General features: G+C 33.8%; 1 protein-coding gene across 1 annotated transcript in view; it reads right to left on the reverse strand.

The window, feature by feature from the left end:
- Positions 1–856: 856 nt before the first annotated feature.
- Positions 857–22,034, reverse strand: part of LOC129000296 (uncharacterized) — a 236,244-nt gene continuing 215,066 nt past the window's right edge. The window contains exon 14 of the mRNA XM_054427260.1: positions 857–1,936. Within this exon, the coding sequence (XP_054283235.1) occupies positions 1,756–1,936 (181 nt within the window). The 3' untranslated portion in view covers positions 857–1,755. The remainder of the gene's footprint in view (positions 1,937–22,034) is intronic.

The raw sequence follows: 22,034 nt of genomic DNA on the forward strand, positions 1-22,034 counted from the left end.
ATGTTAATATAAAACACAACATCTTAATGTAAGTGTAAGTATTTTTCACATGTTTTAAACTAACAGAAACAAATAAATAGGTATCAAGTATGGTACTATAATATTATATAAGTTTAACAGTAATACCAATAAAATCACTCTAATAATACACCATTCTAAACATTTATTAATCCATACAAAGTTTATACCAATTATTATAGCCATTATACCATATTATTGGAAAAATTTAGAGCATATGAACTTGGCTCTTCACGGTTGTAACAACAAAAGAATTATAGCCTAGTTTTATACATTTTAACTTAAAGCGAGTTTTAAATTGAAGAGGGTTTATTTATGGTTTATCACCACGGGTACTAAACACTAATGTAACAAAATACAAGTAACTAAACTAAGCAAGAAGTCAAAAATTTTCATAACAGCTAATTGCTTTTGTCAGAATGTATGTAGATAATAGTTAGGGAAGTAAAATTACTCGAGACATGGCTGTCAACAAAAAAAACAAAATAGAACACCAATCTGCTTTATTAGAGGGCAGATGTACGTCCAACAGTTTTGTTTACGGTTCCTATTGGGGTGAGGAATTGTAGATGTCCAAACAACATCATACTCGTATATTTGGGGTTAGTAATATTTATAAGATACCATTTATTAATTTAGGACCGAATATTTAGGACCCAAAGTATCATAAATACTAATAATAATAGTTTACATCGTAATTTTTGTTATAGTTTCTTTCCTAAAATAGTGTGCAGAGTTTCATTAATATAATAATTGTAATCCAACCTACAGATGTAAAGAATATGTAATATTTATTTGAGTTTCACTAGGATCCTGTAGTATTTTAGTTTCTGTTGCATGGTTCTTTCTGTTGCATGGTTCTTTCTGTTTTACCTGCTGTTCTTGGATTGAAATACGTCTGAGATAAGCATCTTAGAAGGCTATCAATCAAATGAATCATCCTGAGTTTCGTGACGATGTTTTCCAGAAAGTCAGATGAGTCTCGCCTCCTTCATGATCAACTACGCAGTACGGTCTTATTCCTAGCTTGCCTATCAGGAGGTGTTTAATGGGTTTTTAATGTCAGAGTAATTAATTGTGCAGCAAGTGATTCCATATTCCATGATCCATCCGGCTTACATTATGTGAATTTGACATTTTTCATGGTACAATTTCCTTTCACGATTGATTGTGTACAAACGGGGTTTCCTTGCTGCCAAAATCGGCAGAGACTGCACCCCGCAGTGACTTAGACGTGCTCCTGAACTATTTTTGGCAGCTTACTGTGCATTGGTGTGAATTGTGACGTTTTTGGTGGTTACGGTGCATTTGTGTAATGATTTTAGTTCAACTACTTGAAGTTCTTAAGTACAAAATCATTTTTTTTAATTTTAAACTAAGGCCATGAATTTAGTTTTAACGTGTTTTCTTGTCATTTAACAACATCGAACCAAACTATAGTCACTCTGGGGACTAGACAAGTTATGGGTCGTGGGTTAATGTAGAACACCGCACATTCAGATTTTAAGACCACCGCATATGACAAACTGTGCAAACTATTAAAACTGACGCGAAACCCTCACCCCGCATTGAACGTTACTATTTTAGGAAATTGTCTTTGGCAAAAACCATGGAAACTTAGAGCTTGCACGAGACATTCACAATCACAATTCTGTAGCCGGATTCGACAGCGAGGAAACCCCGCCTTAACACCATTTGGGACAATTAATAGCATGTTTGTGAAGAACTAGACTAATCTTAGAAGCTCTTGGCGTGTCTATGCTTGTCCCTGTCCTGCGGTGTGACGTCACCACCTTTGATAGTGAACGTAACGTAGTAGCGCTTGTTCTTGTCCAGCTTCTCTGTAGGCAAGGAGATGACTTGTCGCTCAGCGCCGTGAGACAGTTCCAGCGTGACGGGTCGTGACGGGTCCACATACCTGACGACACAAGACGCTATCAAATACGAGACAATATGTATATGCAAATGCAAATATGATTTTTGCAAAGCATGTTACAGTAAAGCAGCCTGTTGAGATTAAATTGAGACCAGATTGACGACCGCTAATATACCGTATTGTAGGCGAAGATGAAGAGTGGATAGAACACGTGAACAATTTCCAAGTATCTTATGTTTCTCAACTGGTGAAACACCTGAGTAAAGATAAAATTAAATAATTACCTTAACCAACTACAGTTTGTTTCGTTCGTCTACAAGTCTGTAATGTAGATTTAGTTCTCCTCATTCTAGCTGAAAAATTTAGTTGGATTATGTAATAGTACTGTACATATATTTCACTACTAGCATAGACAAAAAGAATTAAATATAGACCGTCAGCTGTGCTGCGGTTACCATAGGTTCTGGCGCACACCGCTTGGAGCACCACGGTAGTTACGGCGTACGCGCTACGTAAACTACAGCGGTGTGCGCCGGAACCTATGGTAACCATGGCAACCGCAGCACGGCTGACAGTCTATATTTCATTCTTTTTGTCTATGCTACTAGTCACGAAAGTGACCCTCGATAGTGTTTCCAATGCTAGTCTTCGACTCGCATCTCGTATTCGACTTCGAGTAGTTTCGACTCGTAAAACACTATCTTGCCCCGAAATGGGACTTTTTATCGCGATAAAAAAAAAAAAAAAAAAAAAAAAAACTACTTTATCAGTAGATATGTAGGAAAGATACCCCACTTTAGGCACGTTTTCCTTGTAAGAATAACATGGTGAGATTTTTTTAGCCAGTTATTTTAAAGACCCTGCTCTCGACCTATACAAGCCCATACAAATGTTCCAACTCTATTAACATTTCTAATTCATATCCATTCACATATATATTTTCAAAATCGTGCGAGGTTTGCACGCGAACTCGGGAGTGCTCTATGGCTATGCTCCCGACTCCAATGAGTGACTGTGAGTGTAACCCAATGACCCCAATCAATACTAATTGTTAGTTTCCTCTGCCTGTTTGGCTCCAGTCTGTCTGGTGCCAGTCTGTCTGGGGCAGGTTTAGACAATTACCAAATATGTTTGACTGATTGACCTCAATTATTCAATTGTTATTTCCATTGTTGAGTTCTAAATTAATTTAGACAATTTTGTGGTATAAAAGGGGAGATTCTACTGTATCCTCACTCACTCTTCCACCTGGATCTTCTTGTTTTGGTAAGTCTTTGACATGTAAGCTAGACTACTGTAATATGTTGTCGCGTGTCGGGTCATGGGATCAATTGGTTGCGTAATTAATGCTTGTATTCATACTCTGTATTTCTTTTAACTTAGGAGTGTAGCTAATATCCCGAGTCCATTTTTTATAACTTACAGTATTTTTAACAGTCACTGAAGGACCTGTAAAAAAATCTGTACAAGTTAATTTTTAAGAACTTAGCCGAATTTAACTCACCGACGAACTTGTCAAAAAATGTGTACAAGTCATGTTTTTAAAACTTACACGAAAGCACACACTGAGGGACTTGTAAAAAACGTATACAAGTCAATTTTTAAAAACTAAGCCAAATTTCACTCAATGAGGGACTTTGAGTCAAAATGTAAACAAGTCAATTTTTTTAAAACTTAGCCAAATTTCAGACACTGATGGACTTCTAAAAAAATGTATACGTCAAGTTTTAAAAAACTTAGCCAAATTTCACGCACTGAGGGACTTTGAATCAAAAATGTATCCAAGTCAATTTTTTAAAACTTAGCCGTGTGAGACAAATTTTGGACAAGTCCAATTAAAAAAAACTTAGCTGAAATTCAATCTCTATAGAATATTTTCCCCCCTTATTACCCTCTTAACATAGGTAACATAGTCGTCTCTATAACTAACAATCACTCTCTATAAATGTAGACTCAGCATTCTGAATTGCTAAAAAGTATTTTTTATTTAAGAAATTTAACTTTTAGGATTTAGTTTTGATTTTGAAAATTGCAATTATCAAATCTTAATGTATTTAATTGTTTTGAATATTAAAACATGTATTTAAATTTAGAATTATTATTTAAATTATTATTTCTCATTAATTTAAATTTTCAAAATTTAATTTCTACTATATAGAAGATGCCAACCTAGTTTTTTAGTTACATATATAAAAATGAAGACTACATGTCCACACTGCTCCGTATCGCTCTCCAAAAAAGCAACCTGATTCGCCACCACATCCAAATGCACAAATACAAATACATGTTAATACATCCAATGAAGGTAAAGCTGTGCAAAGTTTGTAATTTAATCTGTGATAGTAACATAACTCTAAAATCTCATGTATTACAAACTCACAAGACTTGTAGTTTATGTAAAAGAAAATGTTGTTGGTCATTTTAAAAGACACGTAAATTCTTGCAACAAATGTCCATATACAATGATTAAATTTGTTGGTGAATCGATTAAAACTGAACTTAAAAATACTCTTCAGTCTTGTTCTCTGCCAATAAAATGGACTTGAGTAAGGAGGATCAAATTTATTAAATATACAATAAATCAAAATGGAAAATTAATAAATGAAAAAGAATGTATTGCAGATTTTAGAAGCCTTGCCATCCTATCCATTGAGAAAAGAGATCTAAAATCTCAAATTGAAAATGCTCTTTTAAAGATTGACCATGCCCAAGGTAGTGGATGGATATTATGACCTTACTAAATATTGGCAGTTACATGTTTACAAGTATAAGCCCCTAATTCAAAAGTCATATATTCCAACACCAAAAAGTATTCAATCAAAACATGCAGTTTTAAATATAAAAAAATATTGATAATAAATGCTTCCTTTAGTCAATTTTAGCAGCTTTACATCCAAGGAATGCTAAACATGCTGAAAGGGTCTCTAACTATGCACCCTATGAAAATCAGTTGAACATAACAAACATAAAGTATCCCGTAACTATATCTGATATATATAAATTTGAAAGGGAAAATAATATAATCTTCAAACCTTAAGTATGAATAAAAAAGTACTATCTTTTGACGATGACAAGAGGTTTATTCTAGAAGATGGTATCAATACTCTTGCGCTAGGTCATTATAAAATTGATCAAACATAAATATATATTTACCATTATTCTTTGACCTTTCTTTGTCTATTACGAAAAAGCCATATTTAGTTTTATCCCAACATTGGTGGCAGAGATTTCTAAATTGGTTGAATGAAAAATCATTACCAACATGATTGTTATGTACATGTTTTAAATTCATTCATCTTGTTTGAATAATATTAGGAAATTTACATTAACGCGTAAATGTTTTTGTACTTTGCTGTAAGACAAGGAAAAACAGTTAATATTTTTATGTCGACACATTGAGAAAGATTGTATGATATTTGGACTATTAATGTGATCAAATACAACAACTGACTGTGATTCGACATCATTTGGTGTGATTTCACAGTCGGTAAACGTGTGTAATTTCACTTCGTCACACAAACTAAATATTTCAATTATTTATTTATATTTTTCTTGTTCTAAAGATTTAGATATTAAATATAAGTTTGTAAATTTTAATCCTTCCTTTCTTACAATTAAATTATAAATTACAACCATCTTCCTACTTCCGCTTGGACCACATATAACACATCGAATATTGGTAGGAAATAGACCCAACTTCTTTGGTATATTTTCCTTAATATGTATTATTTAAAATCTATTTTTATGTTGAATAAAAGTCATTTTTCATATAATAAAAATGGTATTAAATGATAAGAAAACATGTAAAAAGGCAAAGGTTTATTCTTAAAGCCTTATAGAGGTCGAGGGTTGTTAAATACTCTTATAAATAACCTTCCATTCCCCCTACATATTCAAACATATAAATATTGTGGGCCAGCAACTAATAAACGTTAAAATTCAGCCAAAAATGTACCTCCAAAAAATAAGCTAGACTCTTCTTGTAAAGAGCATGATATATTATAAATGAATAACCCCGATACCACTGCTCGGAACAAAGCAGACATGAGATTAGCAGACAGGTGCATTGTCCCTGAAGCGACTCTTGCGATAGTAGCTGAGCGATAGTAGCTCAGCGATAGTAGCTCAGCGATATTAGCTAACCATGTCATTGTCCCTGAAGCGATTGTTCTAGAGCGATTCTGTATATTAGTTTGCTGACTTTCGAGTTAATTGGTGCTATGAGTGCCATGACACCTCCTAATTTTAAAACGTTTTTACTAGCTCGCTTTTTTGTCCGCTACAAACTTTGCAATAAATTTTAAACTAACTTCCCGACGAGCTAGAGAAATGAAACTAGAGAACACAGCTCACAAATGGATGACAATGTAATACTATAACATTTAATTTTCATATTTTCCTTGGGCTAAGCCCCATGGGCTTCCAAATTTTCCATGTTTACATTTTGAAGTCAGCCGTAAATACTTAAATTCGACAGTTCGAAAAGCTTGGGTAGAGGTACAGGTTCTGCTCCCGAGAGATTCTAAATATAAAATAAGCAGTTCAAAGGAAATATAAAACATATCACTTCAGATAATAAGGGTTTGGTATGTATTAACAGGCCATATAAAATAGATTTAACATATTTACACATTAAAGGCTAAAAAGTAGAAAATAAATTATAAATAAAAATCTTTTTTTTAAATGCCACGTTTTTAAACGCACTAAAAAGTAAAAAATAATTTATAAATATGTGGAAGGAAATACTTAAAATATTTAAAACTAAAAACGTGGGGTGCATGCAATAGATAATAATAGTTCAATAGGTAAAGATAATTGTAAATCAGCATGTGCCCACGTTTTTTTTTAATCTTACAAGTATTTATTCTCCCCACATATTTATAAATTATTTTTTACTTTATAGTGCGCTTAAAAACGTTGCATTTTTAAAAAGTATTTTCATTTATGATTTATAATAGTAGCGATTTAATATTACGTACATATCTGATATCTTCTTAGGGGTAAAAAACAGTTTTGTTTTCTTTGAAGACATTACGAGCAAAACAAGTCTACACACAACACGAATCGCTCAGCGACTGCGACTCTGACTGCCCTCAGAGCAGACCCGCTACAGTCGCTGTGTTCAGCCGCTAGCCGCTCCAGTCGCAGTCGCGTCAAGGACAATGGTCCCATTTGAAACAACGCTAACCAGTGCTCAGCTACTATCGCTGAGCTACTATCGCTCAGCTACTATCGCAAGAGTCGCTTCAGGGACAATGCACCTTTAGATTGGACTAGAGTAAAAGCCAAAGTTGCAAATCTCACTGAAAAAGCAGCAGACTATGCCGTGACAAATTTGATGAAAGCAAATGCAAAAATGGGAATGTGATTAAAATTTAATAAAAAAGATGGACAACTACCAGCTGTTAGAGGCCGCAAAAGACGTGCTTCACTTCCGGGGGGTGAACTTAAAAAACTAGCTAAAAAATCTGACACCAAAAGTAAAAGAGTGCGGAATAGTTAATTTAGACAGTTCATCTGGCACACACTGGACAGCATATCATAAAACTAAAGATATTGTAATTTATTTTGACCCATTTGGAATCCAATCTCCAAAAGAAGTAATTAAATATTTTGAGGGACATAACATCTACTATACAGCCGATCAAATACAAGATTTAAATAGTTCCATTTGTGGAATTTTATGTTTATCATTCATACAAAAATTTTGTTTATAAAAACGGATTCATTTACTATAACATTTTCGGGTATAGAGACAGAACTTAAGTCGTTGTTTTTTTCCTCCCATAGAATTATATGATGATTATGTAGTTGGATTGGTAGATTTTCAAAGTTATAATTATGTTAAAACCGTCTCGTCATTGTGTGCAATACGAGTTTAACTGTTGTTCTTTGAAAGTCAGTGGTTGTCGTCTTAGTTTTTAAGTACCATGGCTAAAACAAAAAAAATCTATAACATTGACACGTCAAATCAATTGAAACGGTGAAAACAAAGCAATCTTTAAAATTAACGGGAGGTCAAACAATTCGAATGTTTGAACTGTATAAAAGTGAACCTTGTTTATTTGATATTAATATTGAAAGCTACAGCTTGATTTCTTTCTTTTAGGAACACTTAAATGCCGTGCTTTTTCTTCGGCTGTTTCGTGATTGCAGCACAACCTTTAATAATTAATCTGTTGGCACAATGCATAACGCACCTGTAAATAAAAATGAACACGCCTTTAATGAATACGCTTCTACCAGAAAACTGTTGACACTACACGGCTGGTTGTGGCCATGGAACGGTACCGTGGCGCCACGGCATTTGAGTACAGCTGTTTATTGGCGTAGCGACCACGCCTGTTATAGACGTGGCCCGACGTCAGTGTAAACACCGCTTTATAATGCTTAAAAATGGTGAAACAATAATTAAGACTAAAGTCAAGCTTATATTCAAAGGGCTTATTCCAAAATTAAATCAACTTATAAACAACAAATTAACCATTGGAGAAGGTGATGATGTTTTCTATTATGACCACAAAGCTCCAATTACAATAGAAATTTCCGAAGGAACATATGAGGTGGTTGAGTTTGCAAAGGAAATTCAAAAGCAAATCCCAGACTTTTTCCTTACAGCTAATAATAAAACTATGAAAGCGACATTACTTTCTAGTCATGTGTTTGATTTTACTAAACCTTGTTTAGGGTCTGTTTTATTGGGATTTAAAGGAGTTTCTACTCCAGGTGTTCCGTTTGAATCTAAAAATAAAATATACATTAATAATGTAAATGTGGTTAGAGTAAAATGTAATATTGCAAATGGGTCTTATTTAAATGGAAACAAATAACACACCATACACATTCTGGCAATAAATATATTTTAACTTTAATAGATAAATTTTCTAAAAAAGCTTATACTGCTCCACTAAAGAATAAGACAGGGTTGGTGGTTACAGAAGCGATTAAAGCCATTCTACCAAAGGGGGTTAAAAACATTCAATCTGACAATGGAAAAGAATTTTGTAATCAATATTTTAGCAAACTAATGAAAAGATTCAATATTAATCACTATCACACTTTTTCTACAACTAAGGCTGCAAATGTGGAGAGGTTCCAGAGAACTTTAAAGAATTGGTTATACAGGGAATTTAGTACTCAGGGAAGTTATAAATGGTTGGATTTACTTCCAAAGTTAATTAGAAAATATAATAAAAAAGTGCATAGATCTATAGGAATGAAACATAACCAAGTGAGTGAGTAAGAAATAATTAAGAATAGTAAATATGTGCAAGAGAGGTTGACTTCTAAAGTTCAAGTTATAACCATAAAAAAGCTGTAAAGCATATAAAAGCCAAGATATAAGGTGGGTGATAGCGTTAGGATTTCCAAGTATAAACATGTGTCTATAAAGTTTATACCCCAAATTGGAAAGGGGAGTTATTTACAATAGCAGAAGTTAAGAATACAAAGCCTGTGATTTATATTTTGAAAGATGAAAATGGCAATATAATCAGGGGAGGGTTCTATACAGAGGAGTTGTTAAAGACCAAGTATAAAGACATGTATTTGGTTAAGAAGGTGATTAGGAAGAAGGGTGATTTGTTGTACAGTATGTCAAATGGCTTGGGTTCCCAAGTAGCCAGATCTCATGGATTTATGCATCTGCCATTTCACCACGTTACTACCGAGGGGAAGGAGCAGGAGCACGCCCGAGTTCTCGTGCAAACCTCGCACGATTTTGAAAATATATGTGATTGGATATGAATTAGAAATGTTAATGGAGTTGGAACATTTGTATAGGCTTGTATAGGTCAATAGCAGGGTCTTTAAAGAAACTGGCTATAAAAAGCTCACCATGTTATTCTTATGGGGAAAATGTGCCTAAAGTGGGGTATCTTTCCTATATTATACCTACCTACTTTTAGCAAACTTAAAAAAATATCTTGTATTTCGTAATCTATTAATTTTTATAATCTGAACACAATACGGCTGTATAATTAATTTTTGTGAAATATTAAGCTAATTGGACATCAACAAACTGCCAAAACAAACAAATAAATCACAATGGGGACTTCAGTTTTAACTTTGTTGACGTCAGGCAAAGTATTGTTTGTGTAGCGAAAGTAATGTTTATGTCGGGAAAAGTCAGCTGATCACTGTTTTTGTTCTATGGCAATTTACGATTTTCTAAGATCTCAGCTGTATAGAAATGGGCTATCTTCGAATACAGAGTGATGATAATTATTTTATTAAAACCTTTTTATTAGCTCACTTTCTTGTCTATTCGGTACAGATTTTGCAATCGATTTTAAACTAACTTCCCGATGTGCTAGAGACTGGAAACTTGAAACATAGCTAACAAGTGGATGACAGTGCAAAACTATATCATTTTATTTTCATATTTCCCTTGGGCTACACCCCATGGGCTTCCAAATTTTCAATGTTTTACATTTTGGATGAATGTAAATATATCAATTGAAGTCAGCTGTAAATAATTTAATTTCACAATTTGTTCAAGGAGCAGAGGTTAAGAGGTACAGGTTATGCTCTCGAGAGATTAAAAGGTTTTTTTTTTTTAAGATTTTATTAACCGATCAGCATTTCATTGCTATACAGGTTAGGTATAATATAAGAAAGACAAAAGAATTATGAGAAAGGCAGCAAAACATCTGATTACAGTTGAAAAGTGTTTGGTTATGTAGTATGGTATTAACAGGCTACAAGATAGCGCCACTCATCCTACACTCATATTCATTTATACTTGACTTAAAATACCTACTTTGTATGAATGCAATTTCATTGAAAAGTATTTAAGTATATCAAATAGATTAAATACAACTGCTATACCCGTGCTTTGCAACGGGAAGAAAATGTGACCTAGAGAGCTATTAAAGTGGTGCTGATGTGTGTCTTAAAATACAGCAAATCTATGATTTAATTTGAAAAATATAAACTGATTTAAAAGTGTAAACCTACTTTTAAACCCCTACTTTTGATGTTAATAGATCCAACAGAATATTACACATACCTTAGTGTAGCAATAGGATCAACTTCTTCATATTGATGCTTCATGAATGACATGTTTTACCATAATTCTTCAATTTTAGTCAAGCCTCTTTACATGTAGCTTACTATTTAAATTACAAAATAAAACATTGAGCAATACTTAACAAAACTTATACAACCTTTCTTTAAAACCAAAAAACCTCAATCTACATAAAGCATCACACACATCTTTTTCTAGTAAATAAAGAAACACCAGTTCATTGTACTGACCAGCTGTTTCATTAAATAAATTAAAATATATCATTTGAACTTTGGAAGTATGCAAGGCGTAGCCCTTTGGAAATCAGCCTGTGAGGCAGAGCCCTTAGGCTATTCGTCCATATCAATACTTTTCGGCATATCTACACACTCAAAGCTTCATTTTGATGTGCCATATGCCCATGTTTTTATTTGGTAAATGGCCTTAACAGTTTACATAAAATTTGAGTGTATCACATTAATAATATAATAGCTATTTAAACACTAAAGAAAAAAAAAGGAACATATTTTATAAATAAGTAGCACGTTTTTAAACGAACTAAAAAGTAGAGAATCTATACAGTACTATCATATACAAATTTAATGGTGTCTGTCCGTATGTGTACTATTAGGTGCAAAGACTACCGAACCAACTGGGCTTAAATTTTACAAAAAATATAGCTACCATACCAAGGACCATTATAGGACTATTCACATTTCGATACTGACCATGGGCTTCGCCCCTTTGGCTTTAAAAGTTCTAAGGTGAGGATTTTGAAAGTAAATAATAGTTGGTCTCCATGGCTGCAATGAGAATACTCACAATGTTTACATTTGCTTTGACGTTTCAATGTAAACAAGAAGAAGTGCCAAATTGCATTAAATTATTTCAAAATTTAAGACAGCTGCGATCCAATTAAATTAAATATAATATTTCACACAATTATTGGTTGGTTTATTTAATCACAAAATTTATCAAAGATCATTTATTCAAATACTATGTCAATGATTATAGAAATAAAAAACAAATATTCTATAAGCGGTGCTGTATCAACTCAGGCTCTGCTTTCGATTTTTAAAGTGTCTTAAGTTTCATTTCATTTCATTTATTTCAACGGAAATAATATAAGTATAAAGTGAGTATTAAAAGTGAGTATAAAATGAGTGAGTATTAAAAGTGAGTATTAAAGTGTTTGTAAGTAAGTATTAAGTGATATGAAAATAATGTTTATGACATATCTTCATGGAAACAGTAAGAAAATTACAATGTATAGATGTTTTGTATGAATTTTGAGGCTGTCTATTTAAATAAAATTAGAGTTTTGTCTGTTAATTGCTCAGAATTATATATTTTTAGGTTATTTTTACGTTTTATACATTAAAGAAGCAGAAACGAGTCTTATCTCTATTTCTGTCTTTCTGTCTGTCTGTAACACTCAAGATAGCATTTTACGTATAGATGGCATATATAGTCAATAGTTCCTACTCACCGTGTGATGCAATCGCTGGACCATACAGCCAATAGAGCCATAGCCCATCTCTTGGGTACGTACGCCTACCCAATTATTCATAACAACCTTTTCGACGACGATCCTTGATACCGGTACTTTTCCCTAGAATACACGGCCTATCTAGGTACTTAAGAAATAAAATTACAAACGGCCAAAAACCCAACATTGTGTGATTTTTGTCACATTCCCTTCTAATTTAATAGATATACCAATCATTGTTTAGAGAATACGTAACCTATTAAATAACAAAAAGTTGTTTGTATAAGATTGTTTTTTTTTTCAAACTTACACCGATAAGTTTACATTAAAAGTTATTTACAATTAAAGCAATTAATTGGACATAACTTTGATTGCCGATAACTTTCTACGAGAAAATCCAAAACCAAGAGATCAATAACCTTGGGGCTTGATTAACGCATATAATTGGTCGGATGCCCTATAGTTCTTAACTGTAAACGCTGGTTTTTGGTACTGTTTTTTCCTTAGAACCATTGGTAGCAGCAAGAATCATTTTTACGTACAAACACATCACTGTAATTTACAAATTAGTTATCGTTGGTGTTGCACCTTATTTATTACAGGCGTATTCAGTTTAATTGATGTCTTAACTGTATAAGTTTTGCCTTTTCTATCTGGATTCCAAAATGTTAGTTTATGCTAAGAAAACGATAACGCATTTTTGTAAAACATTTATTCAGCTAACCATTATGCATTGTTTAAACGCTTTACGTTGTTTATGTATCAATAGTTCGTGGTCTATTTTGGTAATTTTTATTATAATTTACCGATCTAAATCGTCTATAGTAGGCCTACTTCATTTCATATAGAAAGCCGTCATTTTGACAGCATTTCGGGTCGTCTTCGGTCCAAGCAAATATAAATTGTTATGATAAAGTTTTATGACATTAACAAATATTACAAATACTAATTTTATATGCTTAAAGCGTAGCAAATTCCCTAGAATTAAGTTCTGTATTTTTGTGTGTTTGTCTGTTGGTAACGCATTATTGTCCTTATTCCTCAGTGTTTCACGAAAAGGACAAGAGCACCTTGATAATGAAAATGTCAACCCGAATCTAGTGTTAAATTGTGAGGTTGAGGTAGTACCTTCAATACTTTTAACCATTGTGGAAAGTAACTTTCAATTATAGGCCTACCTTAGGGCTATGCCTCATAGATCTATAAAGCATTTTTTAGTTTAATCATTGGATTTAACATGTGGGCCAACACTACTTGGTGACATTTAATTGCGAAGCATTTGTTTTTGCTTGCAACTGTCAGATACTGTATTTGCGAAGGTTTATATATACATATATAATATTTTTGCCAGCATATCTGAAAATATGCAAGCCATTTGATGTTCTTAATACAGTATAAGAAGGTTTCAACTGACTAAGATAAGATCCCCGTGCGTAGAACGGGCACACAGCTAGTTTTAAATAAATTTGAACTGCTTACCATGTGTTAAATTAACTTGACATAGCTTGCACATAACATTGTTTACGCAACACTACATTATTTTGACGAACTTCCCAAGCAAGGATTTAGTCCAGAAAACAGCTGTTTGCCGCCAGCTTATTCAAATGAGGTTTCATTGCGTAATACTGTTCTGCAATGAGTTTTACCGGACACCAATCAGCTGATGAGAGGTTATGACTAGTGATTTTTAGTCCTTTAGTTGGTGGAAATATATAAGGATTTGTACAGATTTATTAGTATGGCGTAAACTATTGTACGTAACTTGTCCAAAATGTGTGTACCGGACTCGTATGGTAATCCCGTACTCGACTTCGTTTTGCACGGGAACGACCACACTCGTCCGGTAAACACTTATTTTCAGGACTAGTGACGTAATATACTATTTTATTTGTATATTTAGATAAATTTTGCTATCGTGTTTTGCTAAACCTATGCTTAAATTAAAGTATAGAATATCATCAAAAACTAAATTGTACGTCGTTGATTTTTGTGTTCTAAAATCTTTTGCATATGTGTAACTATATTTAATTATCAAATGGTAGTACAAAATTATCTTATTTTATCTCAACATAGCTTTCAGTTCACATTTACTTTATTTGATATCAGCCTAGACACCTTTTACATTTTTTACTATAGGTAAGATTTACTTACTTTTAGCTGAAGGTGTCAAATGTTAACATATTATGCTGTACATGTTTCAATCTACTTACAGCTCATCTTCACCAGCAGTCTTGAATTAAAAAAAAATCACATCAAACGATGTTTGTCGACTATTTACAGTATATATACACACACACACGGAAATATATACAAAGAACACACACGCGTTTTGCAGTTGTAGGTACCGTAAACATGTTTGCGTACGCACGGTTAAATAAAGATAACCTCAACCGGACGACATTTTGTAGGCCTACTGAGGAACTTGAACACGGGAGGGAGAGTGACGTCACGGTATCAGCTGACTGGCGGTTCTTATTTCCAGTTTTGTTATCTACATTACAGAACAGCTGATAGGGGATTTGTCTGAATATTCCTCTCTTTTAGAATTAATTTTGAAACAATCGGCAATATTAAAAAAAATAATGGTTTCCAGCCTGGTTACAAACTCAACAGAAAACCTATACAAGGGCAGAAACAATCGATAGATAAAAAACAGGATAAAGGGGTATATCTGATTCAATGCAACAATGGTGACAAATGTGACAAAAAATATGTTGGATACACCTATAGGTCATTTTATCAAATTTTCAAGGAACACAATGCCACAAAGCAAGTTAATCCAACGTCGATTGTTGCTCAACATCTTCAGAATAATAAGGTTCACAAAATTGATTTTGAAAAATCATTAAGTTTTTTTTAAAAGTTGTGACCAAAAAACAAAGCAAAAGTATGGAAGGAATTATTTATTTTCCCACATATGAGAGGACACGGTAATGAAACTATGTAAAATAAAAGAGAGTAATATTCAGACAAATCACCTATCAGCTGTTCTGTGATGTAGATAACAAAACTGGAAATAAGAACCGCCAGTCAGCTGATACCGTGACGTCACTCTCCCGTGTGTGTTCTTTGTATATATTTCCATGTGTTCGTGTGTGTATATATATACTGTAAATAGTCGACAATCATCGTTTGATGTGATTTTTTTTAAATTCAAGAATGCTGCTGAAGATGAGCTGTAAGTAGCTCGAAACATGTACAGCATATGTTGACATTTGACACCTTCAGGCAAAAGTAAGTAAATCTTACCTATAGTAAAAAAAATTATTTGATAAATTTATTATTTGTTTTTTTGCCACACTGATTAAATTAAACCAAGGATAATATCATAAAACTAAGCAGTACACAGTGTTCTTTTGTTTCTAAAATCAATGAAATATCTGTTACTATGTTTACTTAAAGGTAAGTGCGTTGAAATGTAAAGGCAATGGACAATGGAACTGATTAAAAGAACCGGTTTGTATATTAAGTTGTTTGTTGATAATGTTCACTTGATGTTCATTATTAGTATTTTTGCAACTTCAAAATTGAAATTTAAAATGCCAAAAATAAAGAAAAAAATATGTAATTAAGGGAGATTAACGTAAATCATATATGTAAAAGTTTTATTAGGAGATTAGGCCAGTTTTCCTCATATCAGCCTACACAAGATTTAAAATTAATCAAAACCAAAATGGTTGTATCCACTACTTACCAGATTTAAAAGTCATAACTTAAACATTAATAATACTTTAATCTTTCTTATTAAATGGCGACCATACAAAGTAGGTATTTTAAGCCAAGTATGAATGGAGATGAGTGTAGGATGAGTGGCGTGATCTTGTAGTCTTGTTAGTGACTAAGGCCGACATTCCTTAGACACAGCTGTTAATTAATAACCAAACAGTTAATGGAAACTAAGCGACCTACAGTTTATAGTGGAATCCGAACCAAATTTTTGTCTTGGTATATACGAATTTGTCTAATTATCATGATAGTACTGCGGTTAGTCGTAGTACTCACTCGTGCGGACGTTAATCCACACCAGGGAGTATCGCATCCACAGTCCATTCCTATAAATATCCACAATTCGTGACCTCCTAGTAGCTGGATTACAGGACGACGCCACCCGTCCCAGTCAACGTTGTCCCTTAAACGTTTCTATTAAGGCCATAAAAGTTGAATTTTGTTTCTAAAAGCGTTGGCGGATGTGTAACTATTATATGCAACAGATGTAAAGATTAAAATGTTTATATTTTGTATCTTCTTCCCGTTGAAAAGCACGGGTACAACAGCTAGAAATTTCTAAATTTGTAGGGAGAATAAATACTTGTAAGATTTAAAACGAAAAACGTGGGCGCATGCAATAGTTAATAATAGTTCAATTTGTGAAGATAATAATTGTAAATTAGCTATTGCTGCGCCTAGGTTTTTCGCTTTAAATCTTACAAGTATTTATTCTCTCCACATATTTATAAATTATTTTCTACTTTTTAAAAAACGTGGTATTTAAAAAAATTTTGTTTATTTATAAATTGTTTTTATTTGATCTATATATAAATGCGAAATTCCAATCAACGCACAGGCCAAACCATAGCACCTAGAAGCATTAGATTTTGCATACATATTCCCCTCATAGCGTAGGCGAAATAATAAGAAGCGATTTTACAAAATCCCCAATAGAAGGACAAAGTTAGCAAGGAGTTGGTATTGGAAGAATAATTTGTTTTGGGTTTTTGTTTACATTATCACAGATGAGAACTATTTGAAATGACAGTAGTTGTCTGCAATTCATTTCATCATCAGCTGTTAGAATAAAAATTATGTTTACTAAGGTTATTTCGGACCTAAACATCATAGGTGTGTGTCAGTGAAATTAACGTAATGTATTGTGGCATTTTAGTTTTTATCAACTTCTAATCTATATATTAATAAGAAAGTAGTCTTCTTTTCACAGTTATTTTCACGTTGCTGTGCAAATACGTCTCAGAAGATAAAGAAAGGAAGTAGTGACAATAGAAGAATATGACGTCACTTTAGGCACGTTTTCCCCCTAAGAATAACATGGAGAGCTTTTTTTAGCCACCAATTCCAAAAATCCTGCTCTCGACCTATACAAGCCTATACAAATGTTCAATACTATTGTACAACTTTATTACTATTTCAAATCCACATGCATTCACATGTATATTCTAAAAATCGAGCGAGGTTTGTACGCGAACTCGGGCATGCTCCCGGGTCATGGCGCGCTCCCTTGGACATCCTTAGTGGATATCCATGAGTTCTGGCTACTTGGAAACCTAAGCCATTTGACATACAATAAATCACCCTTTCTCCTAATTACCTTTTCTACTAAATGCACGTCTTTATACTTGGTCTTTAACAACTCCTCTGTATAGAAACCTCCCCTGATTATATTACCATTTTCATCTTTCAAGATATAAGTTATAAGATTAAGTTATAAGATATGAGATATAAGGCTTTGTATTCTTTACTTCTGCTATTGTAAATAGATTCCCTGTCCAATTCGGAGTATAACCTTTATTAAAAACATGTTTATTCTTGGAAATTCTCACGCTATCACCTACCTTATATCTTGGCTTTTTAACTTGCACTACTTTATAGAAGTCAACCTCTCATGCACATATTTACTATTCTTAATATTCACTTGGTTAGGCTTTATACCTATAGATCTATGCACCTTATTATTATATTTTTGAATTAACTTTGGAAGTAAATCCAACCATTTATAACTCCCCGAGCACTAAATCCCCTATATAACCAATTCTTTAAAGTTCTCTGAAACCTCTCCACAATTGCAGCCTTAGTTGTAGAAAATGTGTGATAGTGATTAATATTTATTTTTTTCATTAGTTTGCTAAAATATTGATTAAAAAATTATTTTCCATTGTCAGATTAAATGTTTTTAACCCCCCTTTGGTAGAATGGTTTTAATGGCTCCGGTAACCACCAACCTTGTCTTATTTTTTAACGGAGCAGCATAAACTTTTTTAGAAAATGTATCTATTAACGTTAAAATATATTTATTGCCAGAATTTTCTCTAGCACAGTTTTGCATATCAATTAAATCTATTTGTAGGGTTTCATTTATACCCAATACTTTAAAAGACCTTCTAATGAAATTCTTTCTTGCAGGCTTATGAAGTTCGTATGCAATTTCATTCATTTTCTATAACATCACTCTTTCCTTTAACTGTAAATATATTACTATTAGCCCCAATCAATAGATTATCTTCCATTCTTTTAAATACATAGTTTTCTGGTATATATGGTCTATTATCTATATACTTAAATCCACTCAAAGATGTGGGGTCAGCAACTAATAAATCAGGATTGTATTCCATCAAATTAAAATTTTTTTCTTCACACACAAATTTCGATTCATCATAATGCATAGCATACTATTTTATTTGTATATTTAGATAAATTTTGTTATCGTGTTTTGCTAAACCTATGCTTAAATTAAAGTATAGAATATCATCAATAACTAAATTGTACGTCGTTGATTTTTGTGTTCTAAAATCTTTTGCATATGTGTAACTATATTTAATTATCAAATGGTAGTACCGCTCGTGAGTCAGACTCAGACTCACTATTGAGACTCGAAACATTGTCGCGCGCACATTTAAATCTTTGCTCCATTAATGTGCAGTGTCTGCGTAATAAAGTGGCTGAGCTTGATGTCTTATGTGATCAGAATAACTTGGATGTCTTGTGTGTATCTGAACATTGGCTAGTTCCAGAAGAAGTTGGATACTACGATAAGGTCAGCGATCTTGAGCTTGCCTCTTATTTCTGCAGGGCAAATCCTAGTGGTGGGACAGCCATATTTGTAAACTCTGGCGTAAGTTTTGAAGCTATAGATCTAAGTGACTTCTGTGAAGAACTGGAAGGTGAGTTTTCTGCTGTACTTTTGCACGAGTTTAACTTAATAGTAGTTGCCATGTATCGCTCCCCGAATGGCCATGTAGAACGCTTTTTTGCCTTATTAGAACTTTGCTTAACATTCTTGACTTCTTTTGGCCTGGTAGTGGTTATTGGTACTGACCACAATATTGATCTGCTAAAGTCAAATAGAGAATCAGTTGATTTTTTAAACTTGCTTCGGAGTTTTGGGTTTTATAGTAGCGTACTTAGTCCGACTAGAAATAATGCATCCCTTGACTCATTCATCACCAATCTGGACTCATGGAATTATCAAGTTGTGGTTAGTGACGATCAAATTGCTGATCACAAACATATATTCCTGAAATTAGATTTGTGTATACCACCAAAAGACACGAGTGATTTTATACCTAAAACTGTGTTCTTTAGGTTAGGCTTGAAAAATGAAAACCGTATTAAATCCTTTTGTGACGATATTGCGAACCAGACAGCCCAATGGTTTAATGAATTGTGTGTTCTCCCAGCAAACGAAGCTTTTGATGAGTTTTTCTCAAAATTTAAGACAAAATTTGATCTGCATTTTCCACTTAAACGAAAGACTGTAGATTCGGCTTGTCGTGATGCTCGGGGATCAAACAATAGGATCAAAAACTGGTACACGAGCGAACTTGCAGATTTTAAGAGCCATATACTCCTAGTTAATGACATTTCAAAACGTGAACCGGGTGTTCTCCCATATCTTCGTGAATTAAGAAGAGAGTATCGTGTCCGTCTCCGTGAAGCAAAGCAATCAGCCGCTGCAGCCCACATCGCTAGTTCTGCCAATCCCTGCAAGGCGGCATGGAAGCTGATTGGCAAGAGTAGGCCCAAAGGGGGAGCAGCTGCCAAACTTGATTTTGCTACTGCTGATGACTTCAACCACTTTTTTGTTGAGTCAGTAGATGATATTATTGGCGGTATACCGTGTAATAGTGATGTTTACAATTTTAGTGATTCAATTCCATTGGTTAGTGCTAGTTTTGAATGGAAAACCATAAATGCATCTGATGTTGTAAATATTGTAAATAATTTTAAGTCCTCTGACAGTAAGGACATCTTTGATATGTCGACTTCACTAATCAAAAGGGTTGTTAAGATACTTGCTCCTTTGCTGGTCCACTTGTTTAACTGCTGCCTTTTGCAGGGAATTTTCCCTAATGTATTAAAGACAGCCAGTCAGAACTGTACCTGTGTACAAAAAGGGTCCCAAAAATGTTTTATCTAGCTATAGGCCAGTGTCCTTGATACCTGTGTTTGGTAAGATTTTTGAAGCTGTCATGTTAAGTCAACTCTATGATCATTTTGAAGCGCACGGGCTCCTGGTCCCCGCCCAGCATGGTTTTCGGAGGGGCAAATCTACTGTCTCGGCAGTGGGCTCCCTTCTGCAGGTCATCCTGGAGGCATTTGAGGAAAAATGTTCAACTTCCGTTGTCCTGTGTGATTTATCACGGGCTTTCGATTGTGTTTCACATGACTTATTGCTACAGAAGCTTCCTAAGTATGGGGTTGGTCCCCGTGCGCTTGGAATGATCGAGTCCTATCTTAATAATAGGACTCAAGTAGTGTCATGGGCAGGTGTGAACTCAAAAGATCTGGCAGTTCAGCATGGGGTCCCACAGGGCTCGGTGCTTGGGCCTTTCTTGTTTATAGTTACAATGAATGACCTTTATCACAATGTTTCTAATGATGTGTTGCTGTATGCGGATGATACAACTCTGTTCTCTAAGAGCACTGACCCTATTACAGCTAGAAATTGTGTTAACACATTGGTTAATGCAGCATCTGAATGGTTTGCTGGAAATAGATTAGCCTTAAACAAAGATAAGACTCAGGAAATTATGTTTAGTCTTAAGAAAAATGTTGCCAGCAGTGATCCTGTAAAGCTTCTGGGCTTCACCCAGGATTCTGAGCTTGTGTGGAGTGACCACATTGACGCCCTCTGTGCTAAGCTCAATCGAGTGATTTTCCTTTTAAGAAACTTATCTCATGAATTGCCATTTCATTTCTTGAGGCTTGCTTTTTTCTCTTTCTTTCAGGCACACGTTGTCTACGGTACGCGGCTCTGGGGTCACTCCCCACATGCTAAGAAAGTGTTGTTACTTCAGAAAAGAGCAATTCGAGTCATGTGTCAGACTCATTTTATAGAGCACCACAAACCTGTATTTAGAGAACTTCGGATCATGACTGTAGTCAATGCGTACATATACCAATGTTTGATAGCAATTAAAGATATGGAGGCTGATCTTGTATATAATAAGGATGTTCACTCTTACATGACCAGAAATCGCTCAAATGTACATATAAGTAGTAATAGATTAAGTAAATCACAAAACTGTTTTCCTGTTACAGGTATTAGGTTTTTCAATGCCCTCCCTGGTATTGTCCGTTCCCAGAGGAGATCTAAATTTGTTTTCATTGTGAAAAATTGGCTTGAGTTAAACCCATATTATAAAGTTGATGATTTTTTTGATGCCATGAAGGCTGCAAAAAACTTAAATACTTAATAAGTCAGGTACGTCTACTGAAAGGTATGTTTGTTTGACAATTATATTTTTGCATGTTTTGCTGTGTGAAGATTTTTGACAGAAGTGCTGTTGTTTGGTTTGCAGTGGATTATTTTATGTTTTTTTTTCAGGAAAAGACTGAAATATTATGTTTAGTTAATATTTTTATGTAAGACAAAGCCTATTGTAAATTACTTAATGGCCAAAATAAATCTT

This window comes from Macrosteles quadrilineatus, unplaced genomic scaffold (genome assembly GCF_028750875.1).
Source record: "Macrosteles quadrilineatus isolate MER2022 unplaced genomic scaffold, UCM_ALF_1.0 Scaffold_1__1_contigs__length_201487025, whole genome shotgun sequence".
NCBI classification, from domain to species: Eukaryota; Metazoa; Arthropoda; class Insecta; order Hemiptera; family Cicadellidae; genus Macrosteles; species Macrosteles quadrilineatus.